Here is a 26,057-nt window from a genome sequence, read left to right on the forward strand (position 1 = left end):
CTGAGACAACAGAACTCACACAGAACGATGCTGTTCAATCCTCTGACATTTAATTGTATGTTTGTGTCTAGGTTTTAATAATCTTTACAGACGGGTTAGATGATAGCATTCAGCGTTTAATGGCGAGTTCAGAGAGACTTAAACAAAGCGGTAAGTAGGAAAATATCCCACCACTCACTTTCTTTAGAGCTGATTTACAGCAGAACTGAATTCTACTTGCATCATTATTTTACTGTTTATCACAGTAAAGCTGCTTTAAAACAATTTGGTTTGTGTAAAGCGCTATATAAATAAAGGTGAAAAAAGTAACATTAATCTTTAACAACACTATGAACGTGAATAGCAAGTACAACCATAGATGTCTATGGGTATAATATGCATCACATGACTAAACATGCATTATCATTTTTGAATACCTCAGTTTACACAGTTCACACTACAACATGAAAACTGTGTTCTCAAATTTATCCGCTTGGAAGAGAGTCAGTTTTCACTGGACAAAAACGTCTCTGTGGATGCAAGAGCAAAAAGATGCGTTTTCCATTTTATCTGGATTAATGTTTATATAGCCGTTAGCACAGAACCATAACAATCTGGGCCATTGCAAAGCAAAATATTTCAAGATAGATCCACCCATCCCTACACCAGAGGGATTATTTTTTCAGCTTTATGCAAGACTTTAATTTTGTAAAAGGATCTAATTACCCCTCCCTCATATTGGTTTTGTTTGATTTGGTTTGGAAACAATTCATTTTATCTTATTGGCAATCTTGTATAGCCCCCGTTTGCTTGAGCAATGTTTTTCCTGGCTTTTTTGAAGGGCTTTTTCCCCGTTTAACATGAATGTGAAATAAAATCGAAGTCAAAGTGAATTGAAGTCAAGTTTAGAGACTGTGACCCTGAACTTGAACCATTTCAAAGTTATTTGTGCTCATTTCTGATATGAAATCTAGGGGTCGATACGCTGCTGATTGTGTCTTTGGAGGGAAGAATGGATGTTCACCAGCTGGAGTTCGGCAGAGGTTTCGGCTACATGCAGCCACTGACCATCAACATGCTGAATTTAGGCAATGCTCTTATGAAACAGATTGTAAGTATCAAAGCAATTCTTTAAGGGCAATTAGCAGTTTTAAACTCTTGCCAAGATTATTTATTACACCATCTGCACAAGTTGCATCAACAGTTTAACAGCAGCTGTTCTGAAAGACATTTTATATTGAAGCTAAATGTTCATTTTGTGTATTTTAAATGAAGGCTTTTCAAAGCTATTTTCTTTAGCTTGTTTAGATAAAACAGTGTTGGCATGTTGTTGCCTTTCCTTTTTATTTTCTCATTAAATAAATTATTTAATTTGATTTGTAAAAATCATAATAAATTGTAAAAACATCAAATATTAAAATGCATTAATACTACCATAAGTTACATGGACCCAATTGCATAATTATTAAAATAAAAAAGCAGACTATAAATCACCACACAAAACACATTGTTTTCGAAACTGAACCAATATTTAAAGTAGTCTGGATTGTAGCTTGTGTAGATGTGTTTATAGTTTTCAGAGATGCCGTGAAACCAGTCTGTGTTGAATTTGGCAGGTGAATTTGTGGTAAAATCCCCTAAAATTTGATTGGACGCATGGCCTGTGACTTCAACAACAGCAGACAAACACATTGTTTCACACTTTCTCTCCCCTCAGGAAACAGTGGCGCTGAGGAAATGCTGCGATGTGCCTTGTTCATGTACTGGTGTGCCTGGACCACGAGGACCGCCGGGAAGACTGAATCAAAAGGTCAGAGATCCTCATAATGTGGATTTAATCAATGGACGTTTTTCACTGAGATTGTTGCATTAAGGTTAAATGCATTGCTGCTTTTGAATTTGATGTAAATGAATTATCCTTGAAGGCAGCATGATTTTAAACATCATTAGCATAGGGATCGTGCCTATAATTCCTTAAAGAAATGTTACTTATGTAGGGAACTCACTCACTTTTGTGTGTCAGCACCTCTTTTTTATTATTATTTAGGGCTATATTGGTCAGAAGGGACATCCTGGGTTTCCAGGAGATGAAGGTAGTATGGTAAGTGAAGCGTGATTTCTGCTGTCATTCACATTGCATGTACTTAATAGTCCAATTCAGCAACTTATGTATAGTCGATATCATATAATAGTTTAAGCATTTGTGTGTGTGTGTGTGTGTGTGTGTGTGTGTGTTCAGTATGCAATTTTGCCCTAAGACCTCGACTGTAGTGATGTCACTGAAGATACAGAACAGAATATACATGTTCTAGAGAGGATGTACACTGTATATGTCATGGATAAATAGTCTCTCTCCCGTCATGTTTCTGGCAGGGAGAGCGAGGACCACCAGGGCTGAATGGAACTCAGGGACACAACGGTTGCCGTGGAAACAGAGGAATCAAGGTAAAGTAACGGGATTATCATGTGAATCAATGTGAATTAGTACAGTATGTCTTACTTGTATTTAGAACATTAATTGTGTTGGTACTTTTTCAGTCATCAAAATGAACAAAAATAAGTTTACATACATAGAGAACACGAATCAAATTGTTAATGTAAAAATAAAATGATTGAATATTATTCATACATTTAGTGTGTCTTAATAAAATCATTTTTAGGGATAAATGCATGGCTAGGATATGTTGATGTCAGTGTTTAATGTTCCTGTATATGAGGGCAGTTAAATCAGATTAGATTGTGTTTTACTGCCATGATGAATAAAGGAAATGTTTTAAAATCTCATTTTTATAGGGCCAGCGAGGCTACAATGGAAATAAAGTGAGTAACAAGTTGTTTACTGCCTGTTGGGTCTATTATTGCTCTCATATAAACTACTAAAAAGGCTGAAAAGGACAACTTTATGTCCAAGGTGCTTTCTGAGTGCTTGTACTGCTGTTTATTCTCTGCAACTACAATTCAGATAGCACAAAACACTAAAGGTTTTTAATGAGTATCTTTTCAAGTAAAAAGACATTTTCATGAGAAGCAAAATTGCATGAGATATTAAGAGTTTTTATATAATCTCTGCAGTGACAAGGTTTTTTTTTCACTTGTTTTATACATTAACAAGTAAAAATGAGTGAAAATGTGATTGCACTTTTTTTAAAACTAGAAAACAAGTTTAGATTCTCATTAAGAATAATGATGTTTGCAGTGAAGTTAACAGTTTCCATAAAGCAGTTTTTGGTTTGCTTTTTTTCAAACTGCAGATGTAATGTTTAGAGTCATTTATAAATACAGACTCTAAGATTTATTTTTTTCAGTGGTTGTTGATTACTTCCCTAAACATGACTGTAAGTGTGTGTGACCCTTTGACCTCTGTCTGACAGGGAGAAGCTGGGGAGGACGGGCTGGATGCAGTGGATGGAGAACAGGTTATTTCTCTCCTCTGCATTCACAGTACCTTAAATGAATATGATGAATGTTCCATTAATTAATCTGTATTAATATTACATACAAATATTGGCTGAATGTGTTGCATTCAAACTGTCAAATTGTATAAAAGTTAGCAAAACACTAGGCTCTAAACACTAGAGCAATAAAATATGCAATTATACAGAGAAATAATTTGTGAAGATTTCTAGCTACACATAAGCAGTGTCATCTTTGGATATAAAGAAAGCAAGAAATTTCACAAAACGCAGATTTTAATTCAATATGCAAAAATATGCATCAAAATATGGATTTGCAACTATTGACAAAAATTCTCATTGGGAGATTTTTCAAACTGTAATCCTAAATTTTAGGATTTAGGAAGTTATGCCTTCTATAAGTATAACATTCCCTCTTTCAGTGTAAGTCTATCAGTATTTTTGGCCTGTTAAATCTTCCACCAAGCGAAATCCGTAGGTTTGACTGTTTAGAAAAGAAGTAGCACGCCCTTCTTCAGCAAACCGCTTGATTAAGTTTCATAAGTGAAATATCCCTAACCATAAGTATGAGCAAATATTAACAGTATAAATAAATGTGTGAGGAATATCAATAAAGTGCTTCCTTGTAAACACTGCAATAAATGAAACCCAATATAAGTGACCGATGAAACTGCAAGCACTGCATTGTCACTGAATGAGTTATTGAGTCTCTATTTCTGTTGTGTGCAGGGCGATGCTGGTCTCCCTGGGCTTCCAGGACCTAAAGGAGACCCGGGCAGTGCTGTAACTACACAATCATGCACTGTTTTGTTTCATCACAGATGTCTGCTTATTACTGTTAATATAAGCAGGAATAAAATGTAAAAATAACTCCTCACTAGCTCATGTTACTTTTGTCTTTCAGGGTGTGAAGGGTTTCAAAGGGAGTCCTGGAACTAAGGGACACAGCGGTCTGAGAGGAGATCCTGTAAGGTGTTCCTGTGTGTTTATGGTAGTTGTTTTTTAATGTGTAAACAACCTGACTTGATTTTTTCTGTATATTATTCGGTTTACATTACAGGGCACACCAGGAATAGACAACAATATTCCAGGTCCAAAAGGCGAGAGAGGAGATACTGGGCTCCCGGTGAGGGTCCTTTTTTCTCTCCTTATGGAAGATGTTAGCACGATTTGTTTGTGTGAGAGCGACCGATGTTTCTGTTTCAGTAGTGATCTGCTTCAAGTCAGATGTTGTGTAATTACGTTCGTCCTGTGTGATTGTATAAACACACTACTGTAAAATCCTCCTTTATAGGCTCCTTTTATAGGCTGCCAAAGTTAACATGTTTACTTTTGTGATAATATGTGTTTAGTGTTGTTAATTTTAACACCACTAACACATTTCAGCAATTTGAAATGGACACACTTGTACTGATCCTCTGAAATCTCTTACCTTCTTGGCTGATGTTACCAATAATCCTCACTTGACTGTTTTCAATGAAAAAATTCAAATTAAGAACTTTAATAAAAGAGGAGGATCAGGTGATCAAGTATCAGAAACATATCAGATTTAGAACCACATTATTCAGCATGTTACAAGAATATGATGTCTAACTGTTATCAGTAAAAGTGTGTTATGACTGTGTTTTCTTGTCAGGGTGAACAGGGGCCTCTTGGACCCCCAGGCAGACCTGGAGATAAGGGGGATCCTGTGAGTATTACCTGTACTGGTATACTAGTACTGTGGTAACTTCTAATCTATAACTACAGCTTTTGTACTACTCAAGAGTCACTCATTCCTTGTGTGATTGGTTGATAATCATGCTAATACATTTGCACACAATATTACATAGCATTTACATGTGTTGCAGGAAGATTTAGACTGATGTTCCAAAAATTAGGATCACATTTTTGTTAAGAATTGTATACTTTTATTCAACAGGGATGCATTAAATTGATGAAAAATGACAGTGAACACATTTATTATGTTACAAATGATATCTATTTTAAATAAGTGCTGTTCTGTTCAAAATTTCTGTTCATTTTAAAAGACCATGTAATGCTTTTTCATGCACTTTTCATCAAGCAGCACAACCATTTTCAGCTGTGATAATAATTAAAAAAAAAAAAAAGAAAAGTTTTTTACCACATCAGCATATTAGAATGATTCCTGAAGGATCGTGTGACACTGAAGACTAGAGTAATAATGCTGAAAATGGAGCTTTGGCATCACTATTATTAAAATAGAAATCTATTATTTTAATTTGTAATATTTCACAATATTACTGTTTTTCACTGTATTTTTGAGTGAATGCAGCCTTGGTGAGCAGAAAAGACTTTCAAAAACATTATCTTTGTAAATCATAAATCATTATCTAACAATATCTTACTGATCACAAACTTTTTTTTTTGTACCACAATAGTGGTGATTCTTACATCTGGTATTTGTTGTGAGATATTTAAGTTTTCTGCCTTGTTGTTCTTCATCAGAAGAGAAAATGAATTAAATAAGTGTAAATAAATGTAAACCCTCAGATAACTTCTCAGTGTGTTTTGGCAGGGTGCTCCAGGAAGAAAAGGCCCACAAGGATTCCCGGTAATGTAGCATGAAGAACATCCCAAGAATTATGTTCTATTTCATTCTGTTTTAACCTTTTCTATTCTACTTGGTTATATTTTAATCTATTTAATTCTTTTTTTTTTTTTTTCTAATCAACCCTTGAATTGAATTGAATTGAATTGAATTGAATTGAATTGAACTGAAAAACGTTATTAATCCCAGTAGGGAAACTGATTTGCCACCAACTTCGACAATACAACCAACAAACTCAGCACACAATTAACACACAGATAAACAATAAATACATGATTAAAGACCAGTGAGACATGATAGAGTTCCACAATAAAAAAAACAATGTTCATTAAAATATCTGACCGCTGCAGGGACAAAAGACCGTCTCATTCGTTCACTAGAGCACTGAGGCATTATTAATCGCTCACTAAAAGAGCTTCTAAGTCCTTTAAAAATGTTGTGTAGTGGATTGCCTTCAAAAAGCAGAACGATTTTTAATTTTGACCTTGTCCTCTTCTTTACAATGACCTCTAATAAGTCTGGAGTAAGACCAACAATCGAACCAGCCCTCTTGATCAGCTTATTTATTCTATTTTTGTCCTCATCAGGTATGCTGCCCCCCCCCCCCCCCCCAGCAAAGTACAGCATAAAATAGAACACTAGCTAAAATCCCTTGATAAAAAACATCAAACAATTTTGTGCTGACATTGAATGATCTAAGTTTTCTCAAAAAGAAAAGTCTCGACTGGGCCTTCTTCATTAGGACATTAGTATTCTCTTTCCAATTCAATTTTTCAACCAAGTGGACGCCTAAAAATTTTACCATTAATAGTAGTAGATAGTAGATAAACACTATCAGGGCCTGCCAGGGGCGCAGGAGACATTTTCAAAGTGAGGGGGGTGAAACTGCGTTCTGGGGGGTGGGGGTGTTATGACAACGGGTGGTGCATGCGCCGAACGCCTCTTTCCACGCTCATGGGCAAAGGAGTTTCTCTGAAAGGCTCGCGCGAGACTTTTGCCTTTCAAGATGTAATTACTGAAATAAAAACAGTCCATAAACTATGAATCCTCACGAAAACTTCAGTCAAGCCGGCTCGCGCATCAACCTGAGAGATCAACCTTCTTGCCTTAAAGTGTCAAATTCTCGGTTTCTGAATGGACGGTTTGGCTTGATTGACAGACGCTGACGTTCGGGCATGTTTATATACCATCGTCCTGTCGTTAGCACGCTTTGATCGACTGCTTGATTTGACTTGTTCGAGAGCGCATTTCCTGTTCACATCCGCGAAACAACAGCTGATTATTTACGAACGGAAGCTCACAGAAACGTGAAAATGGTCTCACTTGAAAGAAAATATCCGAAGCTAAAAGATGATATAGTGTGACTAATTGAGGCAGCCCTTATCAAAACTGCGGGGGTCCTGACCCCCCTGTCCCCCTGGGGCCTGCTGCCTAATTAGAGTTAATATGCTTTAACTGCTGACAAACCTCTTCAATGTTAAGATTAATAGCTGGGCTACGATCCTCAAGGCTGTTCTGCCTAAGATTAGAAAGAATATTCTCATGTAGAGAAGAAAAATCAAATTCATCAAACCTGGCAAAAAAAGCATTGGCATCATTAGCCCGTATACCCAGTTGACATAAACTGGGATTACTGGTACCATATCCAGTAATAGACTTCATACCATTCCATAGCCCTCTTGTGTTGGTACAGGACATATTTCCTTCAATCCTTGCCTTATACTGTATTTTTGTTTGCCCTGTCTGATAATGACTTTCAGCTCTCTTTGAGCATCTTTAATCTTTTCTTTATCACCACTATAAAAAGCAGCTTTCTTCTTATTAATAGCATCTTTAACTTCTCTGGTAACCCATGGTTTATTATTGGGAAAATTTTTGATTTGTTTACTAGGGATTAAAGACTCAACACAGTAATTAATATAACAAGTCACTTTGTCAGAAATACTGTCCAAATCACTATATCCATCAAAAAACACAGTCCAATCTGTGCATTCAAAGCACCCCCTTAATGATTCACAGACATCCTCTGACCAGATGCGCTCAGTTTTTGACGTAGTCGACTGTTTCCATATCACCGGTGAATATTTGGACATCAGGGATATCAGGTTATGGTCTGATTTACCCAGCGGAGGAAGCAATTTTGTAACATAGCCATCCTTAACGTTCGTATAAAACAAGTCAAAGGTTTTGTCACCCCTCGTAGAACATGTCACCATTTGTTTAAAAGATGGTAAAATGGCAGAGAGAGAGCAGTGATTAAAGTCCCCGTTTAAAATAACCAGCGCATCAGGAGACGAATGCTGTAGGTCAGGGATGGACAACTCCGGTCCTGGAGGGCCAGTGTCCTGCAGAGTTTATCTCCATCCCTGATTAAAAGCTCACTTGCCTATAACTTTCTACTAATCCTAAAGACCTTGATTAGCTGGTTCAGGTGTGTTTGATCAGGGTTGGAGCTAAACTCTGCTGGACACTGGCCCTCCAGGACCGGAGTTGTCCATCCCTTCTGTAGGTTATGCATAATCCTCGAAATTGTCTCAGTGGCACATTTTCCATTACCCGATGGAGGAATATACGCCACCATAACAATGACATGGGAAAACTCCCTGGGTAGATAGTAAGGTCGACAAACTAAATAAATAAATAAAATAAACATTAAACACAAAGGTTTGACGCACAGTGGTAGCAGAGTTGCCAGCAAAAGGGGTTGGTGCCTTAAAGAGTTAGTTCACCCATAAATGAAAATTCTGTCATTAATTACTCACTCTCATGTTGTTCCACACCCGTAAGACCTTCATTCATCTTCAGAACACAAATTAAGATATTTTTGATGAAATATGAGAGGTTTCTGATCCCCATGAGAAAGCAAAATAATTTCCACATTTAAGGTCCAAAAAAGTAGTAAAGACTTTGTTAAAACCGTCCATGTGACTGCAGTGGTTCAACTAGAATACTTTTTGTGTGCAAAAAAACAAACGAAAAAACATTACGGTTGAACCACTGTAGTCACATGGACGGTTTTAACGATGTCTTTACTACTTTTCTGGACATTGAATGTGGTAATTGGAATGTAGTAATTACGTTGCTTCTAACCAATGTTGGTGTTTATAATATTCTTGTATCCTGATTCATTGTTAGTATTATTAACTGTTATTATATAATCTATTCCATTGTTTTTTTTTTGTTTTTTTTTTATTATTCTGTTCTTCTCAGTTCTGTATCAATATACTATTCAATTATTTTTTTTAAAATAAGTCTATTCTTTTCTGTTCTAACATTCTATTTTCTTATCTGTTCTATTCTGTCTTTTTCTAATATGATATGTGTGTATCTGTATAGGGTGAATCTTCAAATGAAAAAGGAGTAGCTGGACAGCCAGGGCCTCTTGGTTACCCTGGACAAGTGGTAAGAACATTCAGATGTTAATGTTTGAATTTATGTGTTGTGTTATGCCTCTCTGATCTTTTTTTTTTTTTTTTTCCAGGGACCACCAGGTGGAAATGGGGCTCCAGGAGAAAGTGGTCATTCAGGTGCACCTGGAATTCCGGTGCGTATTCGAATGTTTAAACTAGATGCATGTTCGTGTATTACCCTTAGAGCATATATGATATAAAACATAGAGAGAAGAATACAGTGAATACTTGAGAGTTGTCTGTGTTTTCATAGGGTCCCTTTGGCCCTCCTGGAGTTAAAGGTTCAAAGGGAGGTCGAGGACCCAGAGGGCCAAGGGTATGTAAGACTGATGCATCTATGTTTACTTCTTCCTCCTTTCTCTTTTCCTGACTCAGGGAAAGATGCATTTCTTAAAGTGCCCCAATTATGCTTTTTTTAATCTTACCTTTCAGGCAGTGTGTAATACAGCTGTTTGTAGGCCTGTCGAAATAATCAATATATCGACTTATAAACGCACTCAAATTCTTGAACTTTCGAAAAAAAAAAAAAAAAATTCTCGAATGGGTCTACTTGTGGGTCTTCAGATGGCTGTAGAGCAGGGATGGACAACTCCGGTCCTGGAGGGCCAGTGTCCAGCAGAGTTTAGCTCCAACCATAATCAAACACACCTGAACCAGGTAATCAAGGTCTTTAGGATTAGTAGAAAGTTATAGGCAAGTGAGTTTTTATCAGGGATGGAGATAAACTCTGCAGGACACTGGCCCTCCAGGACCGGAGTTGTCCATCCCTGCTGTAGAGGCCAATCAACGATCTGCATACTTTGGTGCAGTGTGGGCATGGGAGAGTGGTGATAGTTGATGGTGGTTGAGCCTTTTTTTCTTTCTCCTTGAGAAGCTGTCACTTTGTCTCTGCGGCATATTGGAGTTCTATTTCATGACGTGCTGCACCTTCTTGCATGAATTTCTTCCAGGAGCTTCTGTACCCAGTTGTTCCCACTTGCTTGATGTGATATGGAATTTCCTCAGAATGGCCTTGATGTTGCCCTTATAATGTTTCTTTTGTCTGCCAGTTGCTCGACTAACTACCCTTAGTTGGGAGTACAGGATCTGTTTGGGGAGATGTGTATTGGATATGCGGATGAGCTGTTGTCCTCTCCACCCTGCTGTATGGAGCCGAATCATGGACTATCTTCAGCAGGCCCCTGAGAGCCATTGAACAATACCATCAAAGATCCTTACAAAAGATTCTGAGGATCAGCTGGGAGGACAGAGCACCAACATCAGCATCTTGGAGGAAGTCAACATGACCAGCATCACCACTAGAATAATGCCGTACCAACTTCGATGGACAGGCCATGTCACCTGTATGTCCAATACACATCTCCCCAAACAGATCCTGTACTCCAAACCGAAGGTAAGTAGTTGAGCAACCGACGGGCAAAAGAAAAGTTATAAGAGCAACAAAAAGGGCGTTCTGAAGAAATATGGTCACTATTAGAGCGTCCCTGAGCTCTGAGGGAAGTTCTTCCTCTTCCAGACTTTGAGGAGTAAGGCATGAATGAGGTACAGGAGCTCTGATCCACCTTCCTTTAAGATCTCAGTTGGGCTCTTATTGTGCAGCCTTATTTTTCTTAAGACTTCTTGAACCACTGTTAAAGTTGGAGGATCCCCCATGTCTTCTCTGATGGGACTTTGGGGATGTGTTTGGTAATGTCTTTCAGTTGAGCAGTCACTGTTGAGGAGTTCTTGAAGATGCTCCTTCTATCAGGTGTTAAAGGACTCATTGTCCTTCAGCAGCTCATTCCCATCCTTTGTGTGCAGGAGGTTTAGGCCATGGTTGCTTGGACCAAAGACAGCCTTGGCAGCACTGAAAAATACCCTGGTTTCGCCAGAGTTTGCCAATCTCTGGATTTCCAGAGCCTTTTCTGTCCACCAGGAGTTCTTTAACTCCCTTGCCTGTCTCTGGACATCCTTTGCTCTGGAGTGAGAAAATCTTTTGGCCTTCTAGGTAACATCTTTTTTTCCAGGCACAAAAGGCTTTTACTTTTCTTGGAGATGAGTTGTTCTTTCTCTGTGTCATTCTCATCAAACCAGTCCTGGTGTTTTCTGGACTTGTAACTAAGAAATGGTTTTGCAGATATCAAGGATGGTAGACTTTAACAGACTCCAGTGCCCTTTGATGACATCAGGGTAGTTTTGTTGGAGGCTTTCCCCAAGAGAGGCCTGAAGTCACTGCTGGATGGCAGTTTCATCAAGGCTGTAAGGTTCAATCTTGATCAGATCTGCTTCTTTTGAGCTCTCCTCTTCCTCTTGAGTTTAATTGACATTGTGTAGCGGATGAAGGGATGATCTGTCCAGCAGTCATCTGCATCAACCATGGCCCTTGTGACATTCACGTCATGGCGGTCCCTGGCTCATACAGTGAGCAAGTTTCTCATCTAAGCAGGCATAGAAGGTCTTTTTTTACTTTCTCTCCAGAGTCTAAAGTAGGGGCATAGGTGCTCACAACTGTTGCCATCTGGTTGTTGTCAAGCACCAGATGGATGGTCATGAGAAGCTCACTAAACCCCACAGGAAGTTCATAGAGGTGGCTGATAAGCTGGATCCTAATTCCAACACCATGGATCCTGGGCTCATCAGCAGCTTTTCCTTTCCAGAAGAAAGTGCAGATGGCTAGGTCAATCCGTTATCTTCTCAGTTCTCTAGCGTTGATTGTGGTTATCCTCTCCGGTCTATCACTGGTTGCACTATCCATAAGACTTGCGCTGGAACTGATGTGGATAAACCGATGTACCGAGGAAGTCTCTGGAGCTGAAATTCAGATAAGGTAATAGGCGTTTGGTTTCTGACACGCGCTGTAAGTGGTTGACCAATCACAACAGACTGGGCTGTCTGACCAATCAGAGCAGAGTAGGCTCTCGGAAAGGAAGAATTTAGAGAGACCGAATCATCGAATAAACAGTTTTAAGACTTTTGAGAAATGAGGTGGTGTGCAATGAGTATTATAAGAAAATGAAAGTGATTTTTGACCTATTGTAGGACACCTACAAAACAAAATTAGGAACCTTTAAAATACATAATGGGGCACTTTAAACTTTTACTTTAAACACAAATAGCCAGAAATGTAAGCTGTCCGGATTTGATGCGGTTCTTCTGAGTGATCACTTCAGAAGGTTTGACTGGCTGTAATTATCCAAACTAATACCTGGTTAGTGTACAGTATATTATGTAATACTGCTAAGGAAAATCTGTGCTCAAGTGTGCCTGCTTGTGTCTAGGGTCTACCGGGTGACGCAGGGATCAAGGGAGCAGTGGGAACAGAGGGATTTGAAGGGCCTCCGGTCAGTTGGTGCATTTGTGCATTTTTGACTGTTAATGTCCATCTAAATTTTAATTTGGTGTGACTTTATGTAATCAGGGACAAGATGGAAGAGATGGGTATGGACCTGCTGGGCCTAAAGGACACAAGGTACCTGTGTTATGTATATTGACTTGAAAATCTGTTTCAAGATCATCTTCTAAAAGTGTTATTAATTTTTCTATTTTACCCTGTTTTCTGGAGTATGAGTCACTTTATATAATCTGAAACATGCTGCGGCTTAGAGTACATTCCAAAGCAACTTATTTGAACTTATGCAATCACGTCAAGCATACATAACACAAAGCACACATTTGGACTCTCTCATTGGCCCAGTTTGCGAGCCCAAGATTATTTGTATAGTGCATTTCCAACATGCCATTAGTTTCAGTTTTACTTTAAATAAATTTGTTTAGGCTCGGCGTTAATTCAAAATGAATGCCACTATAATTTTATTGTTTTATGCTTATGTTTTTCATTCCTGTTCTCTTCTGAATATTGTTAAATTTAATGGATTTGTTGTGGAGTTAGATTAAATAAAATACATGTTCAAAGTGTTTATGTTTGTAAAAATCATATTTTATTTACTGGTATTTTACATTATTTCTGAACATAATAATAAAATGTGACTTGCTTAGTAATGCGTCTTTTTTTCAGAAAATACAGTAACTTGTTTACTCTCTCAACTTCCTTTTTGTGCTTTTATAAATATTAATTTAACAGAATAAATTTGCTTTTAGGGAAACAATGGATACTTTGGCCTCCCTGGTTTGCAGGTGCGTTAAAGCTCATCATTAGGCATTTTATGTACTTGTGTAAATAATAATAATCATTTTAAATTACTATAATATAACATTATTAATAACAGTGATGATGATAATAATAATAATAATAGGGTGAGGATGGTACCAAAGGATCCAGTGGAAATAAAGGACACAAAGGTTATCGAGGAACGCAGGTACAACTTAATTTTCTTTTTGCTCATATATTAACCTTTTAAAAAGTTAATGTCCAACAAAGCAATCATGTTATTTGTGCTTGTCTTTTTCAAAGTACTTGCATAATAACATTATAGAGAAGGTTCTGTATGTATGCAATATGCTATAAAGTTTATGCAGTTATGCTGTGTTATGTATTGATGTGATCAGGGGAACAGTGGTCGTCCGGGCATGCCAGGTGCTCCAGGAGAAAACGGGATGGATGGACACAGGGTCAATCATTTGCAAACACTTTTTTATATATTCAATAAAAATTTATTTAATTCACAAAATGATGAACTGATTTTTTACTTCAACTCAATTTTATTTTTAGGGTGAAAAAGGACTTCCTGGAATCAGTCCGATGCCTGTAAGTTCCTATAACTATAAATGATTTTTAAACAGTATTCAAGTACTAGGTTTAAAAAATGTCATTGTTTTCTTCCTGACCTCCTTTTCTGCCTCTCAACATTAAGGAATGTGACCTGGTCGAATACATACGCAAGAATTGTGGTAAGCTCAGAGCACTTAATATCCGACAAATACCAAGCAGAATGACTAGTGATTTTTAAGCATTAAGATTATTTCATTAAAACATTTTATTTATCTCTCCATGATCTCTTATACTTGCCATTTAACTTGAAATCATCAATTTTATCTTTCATTTTGTGTCTCCACAGCTTGCTGCGCTGGTATGCTTTGCCTTATTTTAACTACATTTCAATGCCTCAATTATCAATAACTTTCCAAATATTTTATAAGTGCAAACCTTTTACAAATAGTGAATTTTTTATTTCATTTAATTTTTTTCCCCAACAATGCTTTCAGGAAAGCGTTTCCAGTGTCCAGTTTACCCCATAGACCTGGTGATAGCCTTGGACATGTCTATAGGTGTATCTTCTGATGTGTTCGAGCGGATGCGTTCTGCTGCACTCTCCTTACTGGAAGACATTTCCATTGCTGAGACAAATTGTCCATGGGGAGCTCGGGTGTCTGTGATCTCCTACAATAGCGAGTCCAGGAACCTGATCCACTTCGCAGACCACCATAAGAAGAAGACCCTTCTGGAAGCTCTAAGAAGAATCGCTAAAGAGAGAACCACGAAAAACAGGGACATAGGACAAGCCATGCTCTTCGTGGCACGGAACGTCTTCAAACGAGTCAGAAAGGGCAGACTTATGAGGAAGGTGGCTGTGTTCATCACAAACGGGCCGACGAATGATGAATCAAGACTCGCCACAGCAATGCTGGAGTTCAAGGCGGCAGACATTGGCCTCGGAGTGATCGCTTTACGTCCTGCTGATGATGTGAGCCGAGCAATGCAGGTAGATATGAAAACCATCGGATTTGAATATGCCAATATACACCGATCAGGCATGACATCATGAGCACTGACAGGTGAAGTGAACAACACTGATCATCTCTTCATCACGGCACCTGTTAGTGGGTGCACTGTTTGCTCCAGAAGTTAATGCTGGTTCTGATAGAAAGGTGTCAGAATACACAGTGCATCAGTTTGTTGTGTATGGAGCTGCAGACCAGTCAGGGTGATGCTGACCCCTGTCCACCGCCGAAAGAGCCAACAGTGACACGTGAGCATCAGAACTGGACCACGGAGCAATGGAAGAAGGTGGCCTGGTCTGATGAATCACGTTTTCTTTTGCATCACGTGGATGGCCGGGTGCGTGTGCGTCTCTTATCTGGGGAAAACATGGCACCAGGATGCACTATGGGAAGAAGGCGAGCCGGCGGAGGCAGTGTGATGCTTTGGGCAATGTTCTGCTGGGAAACCTTGGGTCCTGCCATCCATGTGGATGTTACTTTGACACGTACCACCTTCCTAAGCATTGTTCAGACCATGTACACCCTTTCATGGAAACAGTATTCCCTGGTGGCTGTGGCTCTTTCAGCAGGATAATGCTAAAATGCAAAAAAAATGGTTCAGGAATGGTTTGAGGAGCACAACAACGAGTTTGAGGTGTTGACTTGTCCTCCAAATTCCCCAGATCTCAATCCAATGGAGCATCTGTGGGATGTGCTGAACAAACAAGTCCGATCCATGGAGGATCCACCTCTAAACTTACAGGACTTACAGGATCTGCTGCTAACATCTTGGTGCAGATCCCACAGCACACCTTCAGGGGTCTAGAGGAGTCCATGCCTCGAGGGCTGTTTTGGCAGCAAAAGAGGGACCAACACAATATTAAGAAGGTGTTCATAATGTTATGCCTGATTGGTGTATTTAGTGACTGTGAAGACAAACAATGAGTACTGCACTTTAGTTGGTGGCTGAAAACATAAACAAATTAGCTTAAATATCATATAAACAAACACATCCAGAATTTTTTATTCTGTTTGTTTGAAATCCATAGAAAAATGTTAAACTTTCTGCTGTTTTCTGTGCCCTCAGATTTGCACAGAATTGGAATGTCCATCATTCACAAAGTTCTATACATCCATGTGCAAGTTTAAGTTTGGGATCATTTGCTAACGCTCTCAGCTATGGATAAGAATCATCTCAGCTCCATTTAACACATTTTACCATGTTTAAATCCCAAAAGCAGCACAGATTCAAGCTAATTGTTAACAGCCCACACAGAATCTGTTCCCACAGAAATCTACATTTCTACAGAAATGAGAGGCCCATGATCCACAAGCAGATGTCTCAGATTTCATTAGGGAAGTTCACATGAAATCGTTTTTCCACAGAATTCTTCAGACTTTCCCACCTTGGCCTTGTCACTGGGAAAGAAAAGCATGAACTATATCTGTGTACAGTAGTTATTAATTCACCTCAAATGTTTGTCTCAGGTTGACGACACGAGAAGCTACATTATTGTTGATGGCAGAGAAGTGAATCGCATTAAAAAGTGCCTCATTTGTTTTGGTAAGCTCCAGTGCAGACGCATACACTACTGTTCAGTGTCACATGATCCTTCAGAAACCATTCTAATATGATGATTTAATTTTTTTTTCTTTGTTTTTTTAGTATTCTTTGATAAATAGAAAGTTCAAAACAGCAGCATTTGTTTGAAATAATTAAAAAAATTATTATTTTGTCTAATATTTCTGTGCATTATTTATGTGTATGCTTACTAGAGTGTCGTGCCATTATCTTCCCAATGAGGAGCTGGTTTTGTGTGATGCTCAGAGTTGCTGCCTATGTAGAGTGATCCAGATCAGTCATTTATGAGGTTCTGCTTCAGTTAGGCTGCAGTCTTACAAGGCATCTGCTTATATAGGCAGGTTTTGTAACATGGATGTCTTTGATTACTGTGTTTATTCTCCTCCAGATCGCTGTAACCCAGACCCAGAATGTGGTATAATTCTGCAGCCGCAACCTCTACAGATGGACTTGGACCTGTCTTTGCTGCTGGATGGGTCTAATAACCTGAACACTCAAGAGTATTCAGATGCGAAGGAACTTCTTCTGTCTCTGTTGGACCGGATCGGCGTGAGCAACGAGCCAAGCAGAGCGGACGGGAAAACCAGATTGGCCGTCTACCAGCAGAGCTCCGTTTACGGCTCCTCTTACATCAACGAGGAGTTCAGCTTCACCAAGTTTAAAGATCGCAGTATCATGAAGCGGCATATTACTAGTACAGTGAAGCAAGTGGGCGGGACATCCCATCCTGAGTTTGCTTTGGAGTGGCTGATTACTAACATTATCCTTACAGCACAAAGACCACGAAGCAAACGGATGGTTGTGGCTGTTTTTGGTGAAAACTCTGAGCACAGCAAAGCTCAGCTGGATTATTTGTCTAGATTATGTAAGTGTCAGAATGTTGTTATGTTTGTCCTCATGGCGGGACACAGATTCGACTGGACCCGGATGCAGGAGCTCACCAACTCTCCTCTGGAGCAACACCTGGTATTCCTGGATGACAGAGAGTACGCCACACGCTTTGTTTACGCCTTCCTGCAGATGTTCCACAGTAAGGAGTATTCATGTTAGACCGGTGTGATAGAACTGCTTACTAACCTGGTCTGGTGTGAAGACTTTTTTTAACACTTTCTTTGAAGAATATCCCAAAAACTCTCTATATTATCTGCTTTATTCTTTCTATAGAATTGAACAGATGCTAACATCCTCTTTCATCCATTGCAACACAAATATTTTCATCTTAAAGATACTGTTATTTATTATATTATTAATATTTTGAATGTTTTTAATCTTTATAGTTTCTGTTTTTTTTTTTAAGTTTTATTCTATGTAGTTTTATTCATTTTATTTCAGTTTTAGTTGTAGTTATTTTTTATTTGAAGTATTAATTAATTAATTATTATTATTATTTTTATGGTGTTAGTTTTAGATTTACTCTAGTTAAACTTTTAGTTTAGTTAAACAACTGCTGCTGTTTTGTAGGAGGAATCTTGCCCCAGTCACAGATAGAGACCCGTGATTGTCGTGGTTTTGCGCTGAGGCCTGTTGAATTTGGACAACAAACCACAGAGAGGTAAATCTTTGAACATAAAATCACAATGCATCTGCCGTGCAATGCATCTGTATTTAATGATGTTTCTTACTAACCCGATGAATCACAATAGCAAGGTGTGAAAGCATTTCTGTGAATAAAACAAGAAAACATAAGAATTAACTCCAGGGATATTCTCGTCCATGCAATAAACCTTTGCTACACTGAGTCATATTTTGTTTTTGTTTGAAATACAAAGAAATGCTGGAATGATGGACACTAATTAGCTGTACAAGACAGTCTGTGCTTTTTGATGAAATGAATCCTTCTGAATGTGTTTCAGAGATATTCTGCCCACTGATTCACCCACTGAAGAGCCCATCACAACAGAAGAACCTCTGGAGGAATATGATTATGATGAGCAAAAGACAGAACCAATCGCTGATCGTCAACAACTTGAGTACACTGAACGCTTTACAGAAGAGCACATAGAGGACCACACCGGGCCTCCAAAGACTAAAGGTAATTATAATAATGTTTTATTTATATAGCGCCTTTCAAGAACCCAAATGCACTTTGGACAATATTGACAAATAACACAAATAATACAGAGACAAAATGACATGAACAGGCAGATAGACAGTGATCATATAACATACAAGTCAATAACTAAAATAAGCATGGCTCTAAAAATTAAAGTAGACCATCAGTTAACAAAACATATTGTAAATAAATAAGTTTTGAGTTCAGTTTAAAAGGTCTAGAGAGTGGCAGTTTGTTCCAAAGCTAAGGAGCTGAGAGGCTGAACACCCGACCACCAAGAGTAGATAGTCTGAACTTGGGTACTCCAAGCAAACGCTCCTAACTCGATCTGAGTATTGGCAGAAATATTCTGAAAGATATGAAGGTGCTAAGCAATGGCAAGCCTTAATACTGTTAAATGCTTTAAAAACTAACTAAAGTACTTTAAACTGATAGAAAATAGGGAGCCAGTGCATTTGCTGAAGGATGCATGATGTGAGCGGGTGTTTTGTTAAATGTGAGAGCACGAACAGCTGAGTTTTGAATTGGTTGCAAGCGATTCAAATGATTCACCCACTTAATCGCTGATCAAACAAAACATCCGCTCACATCATGCACATCCTTCACATCCTTCAGCAAATGCACTGGCTCCCTATTGTCTATCAGTACTTTAGTTAGTTTTTAAGGCATTTAACAGTTTTAAGGCTTGCCATTGCTTAGCACCTTCATATCTTTCAGAATGTTTCTGCCAATACTCAGATCGAGTTAGGAGCGTTTAATTGGAGTACCCAAGTTCAGACTATCTACTCTTTATCGCTTTAGTGGATAGGCCACAAAACAGAGTAAAAATAGTCCCGATGCAAAGTTATAAAAGCTTGGACAACCGTTTCGGCGTCTTTGAGATTTAGCAAAGGTTTTATAACAGACAATGTTGTGAAGATGAAAAAAAACCCAAGTTGTCTAATATGGGTTTAAAGCATAATTTAGAATCAAATTGTACCGCAAGATTGTGTGAAGGATGAACTGTATCTCCGTCAATATAAATGGAGAGGTCATGTTTGGAAAAGACAAGGGATTTAGGATCTACTAACAGGATTTCTGTCAGTATTCAGCTTTAAGAAGTTTTGAGCCATCCATATTTTGAGAACTTGTAGGCAGGAAGTGATGGAAAAACAGAATTGGGCTGAGCAGTAAGATAGATTTGTATATCATCAATCTAACTATGGAAATTAAAGGGTTAGTTCACCCAAAAGAAAATTCTGTCATTAAGTACTCACCTTCATATTTTTGATGAAATCTGGGAGGTATGTGACTCGTCCATAGACAGCAATATAATCAACACTTTCAAGGTCCAGAAAGGAACTAAAGACATCGTTAAAACAGTCATGTGACTGCAGTGGTTCAACCTTAAAGGGTTACTTCAGGATTTAGCTTTGTATTAGTAGAATACCACTAGTATTTTCGAATTACCGTGCTTTCCCCCTTCATATCAGCCTGAGATGAGAGATTTATGCATTTTTATTCTGTAAAAAAGCCTCCGATGACGCAAAAATCGTCATTTTGCGTCATCGGAAGCTTTTTTGGCCAGAGGCTTAAAACTACAGCCAGTAATAGCAGGTAGTTCCGCATTTTTTCACCACGCCCATACATATGCGCGTTTGAGGTTACTCACGGACATAGATCAAAGATTTTATCAAAAATGGGTGTCAATTATATTTTTAAGCTTACAGTAATTAACTTTATTTTGTCTGCACTACATCAGTGGTTCATCTTGCAAATTTATCGGTCTCTGCAGTCATCTCAACCAATACAGCAACAGGCTTTTGTGGTAACATTAGCATAAATAGATAAATAAACTCAGTTTTACAGAACAGAGGCTTTACTTTGATGACAGTCAACTTATATGCAACTTATATGTAATTGTCTATCTAACGTTACTTTGCTAAATTTGCAGTTTTACTGCTACCTACAACACTACATATAGGCTACTGTGTTATCAGAAATAGAGTCTAGTATCAGCGAGTCTTACCTAAGCGAATACGCTTAGTGCCAGATGCCCAGGCTGATCGTCCTCTGGGAAAGTGAATATCGATGGTATCGCGGTGTCCTTCAGAATGGTTCTCTTCATTGCAAAGATATTTGGTTCGTAGTCCTCGTGCTTGAAATGGAGACTACATATTCTGCGTTTTTTTAGGTTTTCTATAACGGTGTCATCTCCAAACTTTGGGTGTTTGATGGCCCGCAGCCACTGTTTACATCGCTCCAAATCTTTAACTTAATCGGAAAATGATGGAAACTTACTTGTCCTTTCCTGGTTTTGGGTGTACATCGAGGTACAAAGCAATTTAGCACCATTTCCAGGTAATGCCGCCTGTAACCGATAAGCGTGTTTGGGCGTGGCCTCGCAAGGACAGCAAAACAAGTGCATTCTGGGAGTTGTTGTCTTTCATCCACATTAGTCAAAATTACATTTTCTGACTTTTTTCAGTCTAGAAAGCTCCAAATTCAAAAATAATTTCACATTTATAAATGTTAAATCATAAATGACCAATTTTAAATACACATTCATCTTTCCAGGGGTGAAGTACCCCTTTAATGTTATGAAGAGACGAGAATACTTTTTATGCGCAAAAACAAAACAAAAATAACGACTTTATTCAACAATCTCTTCTCTTCTGTGTCATTCTCATACGTCGTTTACGTCCAGCGCTTCCAGGTTCATCGTCAGAACGGCGACTCATTATTGGCAGATCATGTGATCAGCACAACGCATATTTTTGTTTTGTTTTTGAGCACAGAAAGTATTCTCGTCTCTTCATAACATTAAGGTTGAACCACTGCAGTCACATGACTGTTTTAACGATGTTAATTATCTATTATTTAGTTCCTTTCTGGACCTTGAAAGTGTTGATTATATTGCTGTCTATGGACAAGTCATATACCTCTCAGATTTCATCAAAAATATCTTGACTTGTGTTCTGAAGATGAACGAAGGTCTTACAGGTGTGGAACAACAAGAGGGAGAGTAATTCATGACAGAAATTTCATTTTTGGGTGAACTAACCCTTTAAGACCATGAGGCTGGATGATCTGACCAAGAGGAAGCATGCAGATTAGAAATAGAAATGGACCAAGAACGGATCCTTGAGGTAAACCACGGGAAGGTGCTGAATCCAGATCTTCCTGCCTCATATTGCTTCTACCTTTGAAGTTGTGTATATCTCTGGCACAGTAGTGTGCATGTATCCTCACTCACATTAAAAATGCACAAGCTGTTTCTCTGACATAGTTCAGTATTCAGTGCCATAGGGAATCAGTGGAGTGTACTGTTTGTTTCCAGCAGCACGGTGTTTCCTTGAGAGAGATTCTGGCCGTGTGTGTGCATCGTATGTGTCCAGATGGTACTACAGCCAGCAGACTAAGAAATGCATGCAGTTTTGGTACGGTGGTTGTGACGGAAATGAAAACCGATTCTTGACAGAGGAAGAGTGCTTTAGGGAGTGTGGGTCCTCGGGTAAATTCACCACAACTTTTATTATTATGTTAATATACATGTATATATACTATATATGAATATATAAATATTTCATGTGTTAACTAATATATTAAGGCTTTAATGCATATTGCATCACATGTAGGGTTTTAAGCATTTACAATAATTTCTTTATCATTTTTAATAGATAAATTAAATGATTTATTTTATGTACCTGTACAATACATGAAATTTGTTAAAATTTCTTCCACAGAATCGGAAAATCTTCGACAGGATGATCCCAGTATATTTGAGGGTAAAAGAGACATTCACTTGACAGATATGCCATAGACTACCACTGTTTTTATATCATTATAATGGTTATAACCCAAACCATAAAATAAAACATGTGGCATTTTTTAGAATAAAAAACATTGTTTGCTTTATGAATGTTTTATGAGGGTCATCCTTGATTCACTAAAACAATTATGCAAATAAAGTAACAAAATTGGTGCTGAACTCAATACGCATGCATCAGTGATGAAAGAATAACTCAAATACTCACGGCACAACTGTAGCACCCAGTTCAGTTAGACTGTGGGCTGTCTGTGAATAAGATGCACTAAAATACCACGTTAAAACTAAATTTTGTTTTTGTTTTTGCCCAGATATTTGCCAGCTTGAGTATGACGCAGGAACTTGCTCAAACTTTGCAGTGAAATGGCACTTCAACGCCAGCAGTGGTGAATGCGCCCAGTTCTGGTATGGAGGCTGTGAAGGGAACAGCAACCGGTTCAACACGCAGAAGGACTGTGAGAATCGCTGTCTCAGGGGCAAACAAGTGTCTCCTAACATATCTAAACTGTGATATCTAATGAATTTCCAATGAATGCCAAATCCATTTATCTACATTTGGCAGCTTCTGTATTCATGACCATATTCCCATCATTAATTGTCAAATGGTCTTGAAGTTTGAACTAAATGTATTTGTACAGATGAGTTAATAAAGGCCCAAAGATTTAACAGCTGATGTGAAGGACCTTAATTTGGAAAAGGAACAACTGTTTATTTGATTACAAGAGCAGAATTTGTTTAAAGGTGAAGTATGTAAGTTATGCATAATTAGCAAACCAAAACTAATTGTTTAGTTTCAGTCACGTCAGCCATTGATTGGATAAACAAGCAGCCCCGCCCCAAACTCAGGCCATTGGCTGAGACAATGTTGTTGGACAGCTTAAATGAACAGATTGCAATTTGGTGCTATTAGTGGTGCAGAACAGGCATTCTTCACCTCTTTTAAGATTTTAGTTTTTTATCACATTTATAAAACCTGAATTTCACAATTCCTGACCATGCTTTTTTAAAGGCAGATTGTCATCAAGACAGCTGTTAAGAGGAATAAAAATACTATGAAATGAAGAATCTGTTGTACATAATTTCTATTTTTGACAATCATAACCTAAGTAGTCTTTAATGCATGTTTGAGGCTATATGATGTTTAATAAGCACTAAACAATAAACTGTTTAACCCTCAGAGACCCAACATTTACATTGCATTCATTCAAGGTTTATCCTATTCTTGCTTGGCCTGAATTGAACCCATCACCTTGGTGTTGCTCGTGATATAGGCTGAAGCTCAAAACCCAAGTATTGATATTATTTATTTTTCCTCCTAAAAAGTAGAAAAGCCACTGGAGATAAAACCAGAAAACTGTCAAAACTGTTTACATTTTTTGGGTGTTATTGGTCTATTTTTACATCACTGATTGAGGGTTGAGGGTTAGTATGCATGCTGGGAAAACTAAAATTTTCCTGCCAAAACTGAAACACTTGATAATCTGATCTGCTATTGCATGTAGTCTTAAACCATATTTAGTCATTATTTTATTGCTTCAGTGGGTCTCTGTGGGTTAAGATGCATGACAGAAGTGGGCGCTGTCCCATGATAAAGCTGAAGTGTGTTTTTTAGATGTTCTGAAGTGTTTTTTTTTAGAATTCTCCTATCCCAGTTTAATATGCAGAGACAATTTAAAAGTATCCCATTCACAGCTAATAGGTTTGTGCAACCAATGGCAGACTGTGGGAGTGCTCAGGAAACTTGTTTGGAAAACGTCTCGGGTTACTTGTGTAACCCTGGTTCCCTGAATAAGGGAACGAGACGCTACGTCGAAACGACGTGATGGGAACCCTCTGCGCATTGCGTCGTGAAGCACTTCTGTATCCAACCAATGATGAGACGGGACGTCAGAGGCGGGTGACGTCACGGACCAGGAAGCTATAAAGCACACCCAGAACAAAGAACGCTAGCTTCTGGAATATGTCTGAAGTAAGCGCTCATAGGTATGCCGGGGGTACAGCAACGTGACGTAGCGTCTCGTTCCCTTATTCAGGGAACCAGGGTTACACAAGTAACCCGAGACATTTCCTTTCATGGGAACTATCGACGCTACGTCGAAACAACGTGATGGGAACGCTATCCCAACTAGGCTGTACAGCCAAATACATGTCTGTTATCTTGTTGACAGTACCGCTGAACCTGGAGTGGAGTTAATATCTAGATTGTAAAATCTAATAAAAGTGTGCTGGGATGACCATCCAGCTGCATCACAAATATCCGACATGGGAACTCCTGACACCAGGGCCTTAGAGGCCGCCATACCCCTTGTAGAATGAGCCCGGACCACCAAAGGACATGGTTGTCCGGCTGCTTTGTACGCAAGAGAAATGGCCTCGACCACCCACTTGCTCATCCTCTGCTTAGACGCTGGGCCCCCTTTCTTAGGGGACCCATAACATACAAACAATTGGTCTGTCTTACGCCACAGGGCAGCTCTGTGGACATAAGTATCTAGGGCCCGGACAGGGCAAAGCAGATTAAGTTTTTCCTGATCCGCACTCCTAAATGGAGGGGGACAAAAGGCCTGAAGTACAATAGGACCCGGAACATTAGTGGGGACCTTGGGCACATAGCCCGGTCTAGTGTGTAGGAATGCCTTCACCATTCCTGGTGAAAATTCCAAACATGATGGCAAAACTGATAACGCAGACCTGCAGGTCTCCAATTCTTTTAAGAGACGAGATTGCCAATAAAAATATGGTCTTGAGTGTAAGGAACTTCTCAGAAACTTGTTCTAATGGTTCGAAAGGTGCCTCAGCTAACCCTTCTAACACTACCGCCAAATCCCAGGCTGGAGTCCTAGAACGTACCACAGGTCTCAGTCTTAGAGTACCACGGAGGAAGCGTATTACTAGGGGGTCTCGACCCACCGAGGAACCCCCTAAAGGAACATGAAATGCAGAAATAGCTGCAACATAAACCTTTAGTGTTGAGTGAGTTAACCCTTCCGAGAATTTTTCTTGGAGGAACTGAAGCACCGAATTTACAGGTGCGTGGACAGGGTCCGTTCCGTGTTGATTACACCAAGCAACGAACAACTTCCAATTGTATAGATATAACTTCCTCGTGGAGGGAGCTCTGGAGTTGAGAATGGTCTCCACAACCTCGGTTGAGAGACCAGAGTCTATGAACCTGGCCCCCTCAGAGGCCAGGCCCACAGTTTCCATAATTCCGGGCGAGGATGGAGTATCGTACCGCCCGCTTGTGACAGGAGATCCTGTCTGAGTGGAAGCTCCATCGGGGAGCCGTCTAGTAGAGATATTAGGTTTGCAAACCAAAACCTTGTCGGCCAGTATGGGGCCACCAGTATTAGACTGACCCCGTCCTGGCAGATTTTCTCCAGTACTCCTGGGAGCAGAGCAACCGGGGGGAAAGCGTACAGACGTAGCCTCGGCCACGTCTGCACCATGGCATCCAGCCCTAGAGGTGCTGGGTGCGTTAGAGAGTACCATAGTGGACACTGAGTCGACTCTTTTTAGGCAAATAGATCGACTTCCGCTCGACCGTACTTCTGCCATAGGAGCTCCGCCACCTCGTTGTGGAGTCTCCACTCCCCGGGCCTC

The 26,057-nt window shown here is 39.1% G+C and overlaps 1 protein-coding gene across 4 annotated transcripts in view; it reads left to right on the forward strand.

The window, feature by feature from the left end:
* The window catches only part of LOC137020281 (collagen alpha-6(VI) chain-like), a 45,163-nt gene extending 21,723 nt beyond the window's left edge, over nt 1–23,440 (forward strand). For 2 of the 4 annotated variants that reach the window (XM_067385565.1, XM_067385568.1), the window contains exons 12-42: nt 72–150; nt 954–1,090; nt 1,697–1,789; nt 2,027–2,080; nt 2,353–2,424; nt 2,773–2,799; nt 3,351–3,395; nt 4,122–4,175; nt 4,297–4,359; nt 4,453–4,518; nt 5,029–5,082; nt 5,932–5,967; nt 9,301–9,366; nt 9,446–9,508; nt 9,628–9,690; nt 12,632–12,694; nt 12,772–12,822; nt 13,452–13,487; nt 13,607–13,669; nt 13,860–13,922; nt 14,023–14,058; nt 14,165–14,201; nt 14,369–14,380; nt 14,517–15,013; nt 16,500–16,575; nt 16,982–17,623; nt 18,055–18,145; nt 18,447–18,625; nt 21,966–22,139; nt 22,372–22,413; nt 22,766–23,440. In XM_067385565.1, coding sequence (XP_067241666.1) covers nt 72–150; nt 954–1,090; nt 1,697–1,789; nt 2,027–2,080; nt 2,353–2,424; nt 2,773–2,799; nt 3,351–3,395; nt 4,122–4,175; nt 4,297–4,359; nt 4,453–4,518; nt 5,029–5,082; nt 5,932–5,967; nt 9,301–9,366; nt 9,446–9,508; nt 9,628–9,690; nt 12,632–12,694; nt 12,772–12,822; nt 13,452–13,487; nt 13,607–13,669; nt 13,860–13,922; nt 14,023–14,058; nt 14,165–14,201; nt 14,369–14,380; nt 14,517–15,013; nt 16,500–16,575; nt 16,982–17,623; nt 18,055–18,145; nt 18,447–18,625; nt 21,966–22,139; nt 22,372–22,413; nt 22,766–22,965 — 3,234 coding nt within the window. In that variant the 3' untranslated portion in view covers nt 22,966–23,440. The remainder of the gene's footprint in view (nt 1–71; nt 151–953; nt 1,091–1,696; nt 1,790–2,026; nt 2,081–2,352; nt 2,425–2,772; nt 2,800–3,350; nt 3,396–4,121; nt 4,176–4,296; nt 4,360–4,452; nt 4,519–5,028; nt 5,083–5,931; nt 5,968–9,300; nt 9,367–9,445; nt 9,509–9,627; nt 9,691–12,631; nt 12,695–12,771; nt 12,823–13,451; nt 13,488–13,606; nt 13,670–13,859; nt 13,923–14,022; nt 14,059–14,164; nt 14,202–14,368; nt 14,381–14,516; nt 15,014–16,499; nt 16,576–16,981; nt 17,624–18,054; nt 18,146–18,446; nt 18,626–21,965; nt 22,140–22,371; nt 22,414–22,765) is intronic. The other 2 variants (XM_067385567.1, XM_067385569.1) reach the window with 2 other exon arrangements.
* The last annotated feature ends 2,617 nt before the right edge of the window (nt 23,441–26,057 follow it).

The sequence above is a fragment of the Chanodichthys erythropterus genome, chromosome 5, assembly GCF_024489055.1.
Source record: "Chanodichthys erythropterus isolate Z2021 chromosome 5, ASM2448905v1, whole genome shotgun sequence".
Taxonomy (NCBI): domain Eukaryota; kingdom Metazoa; phylum Chordata; class Actinopteri; order Cypriniformes; family Xenocyprididae; genus Chanodichthys; species Chanodichthys erythropterus.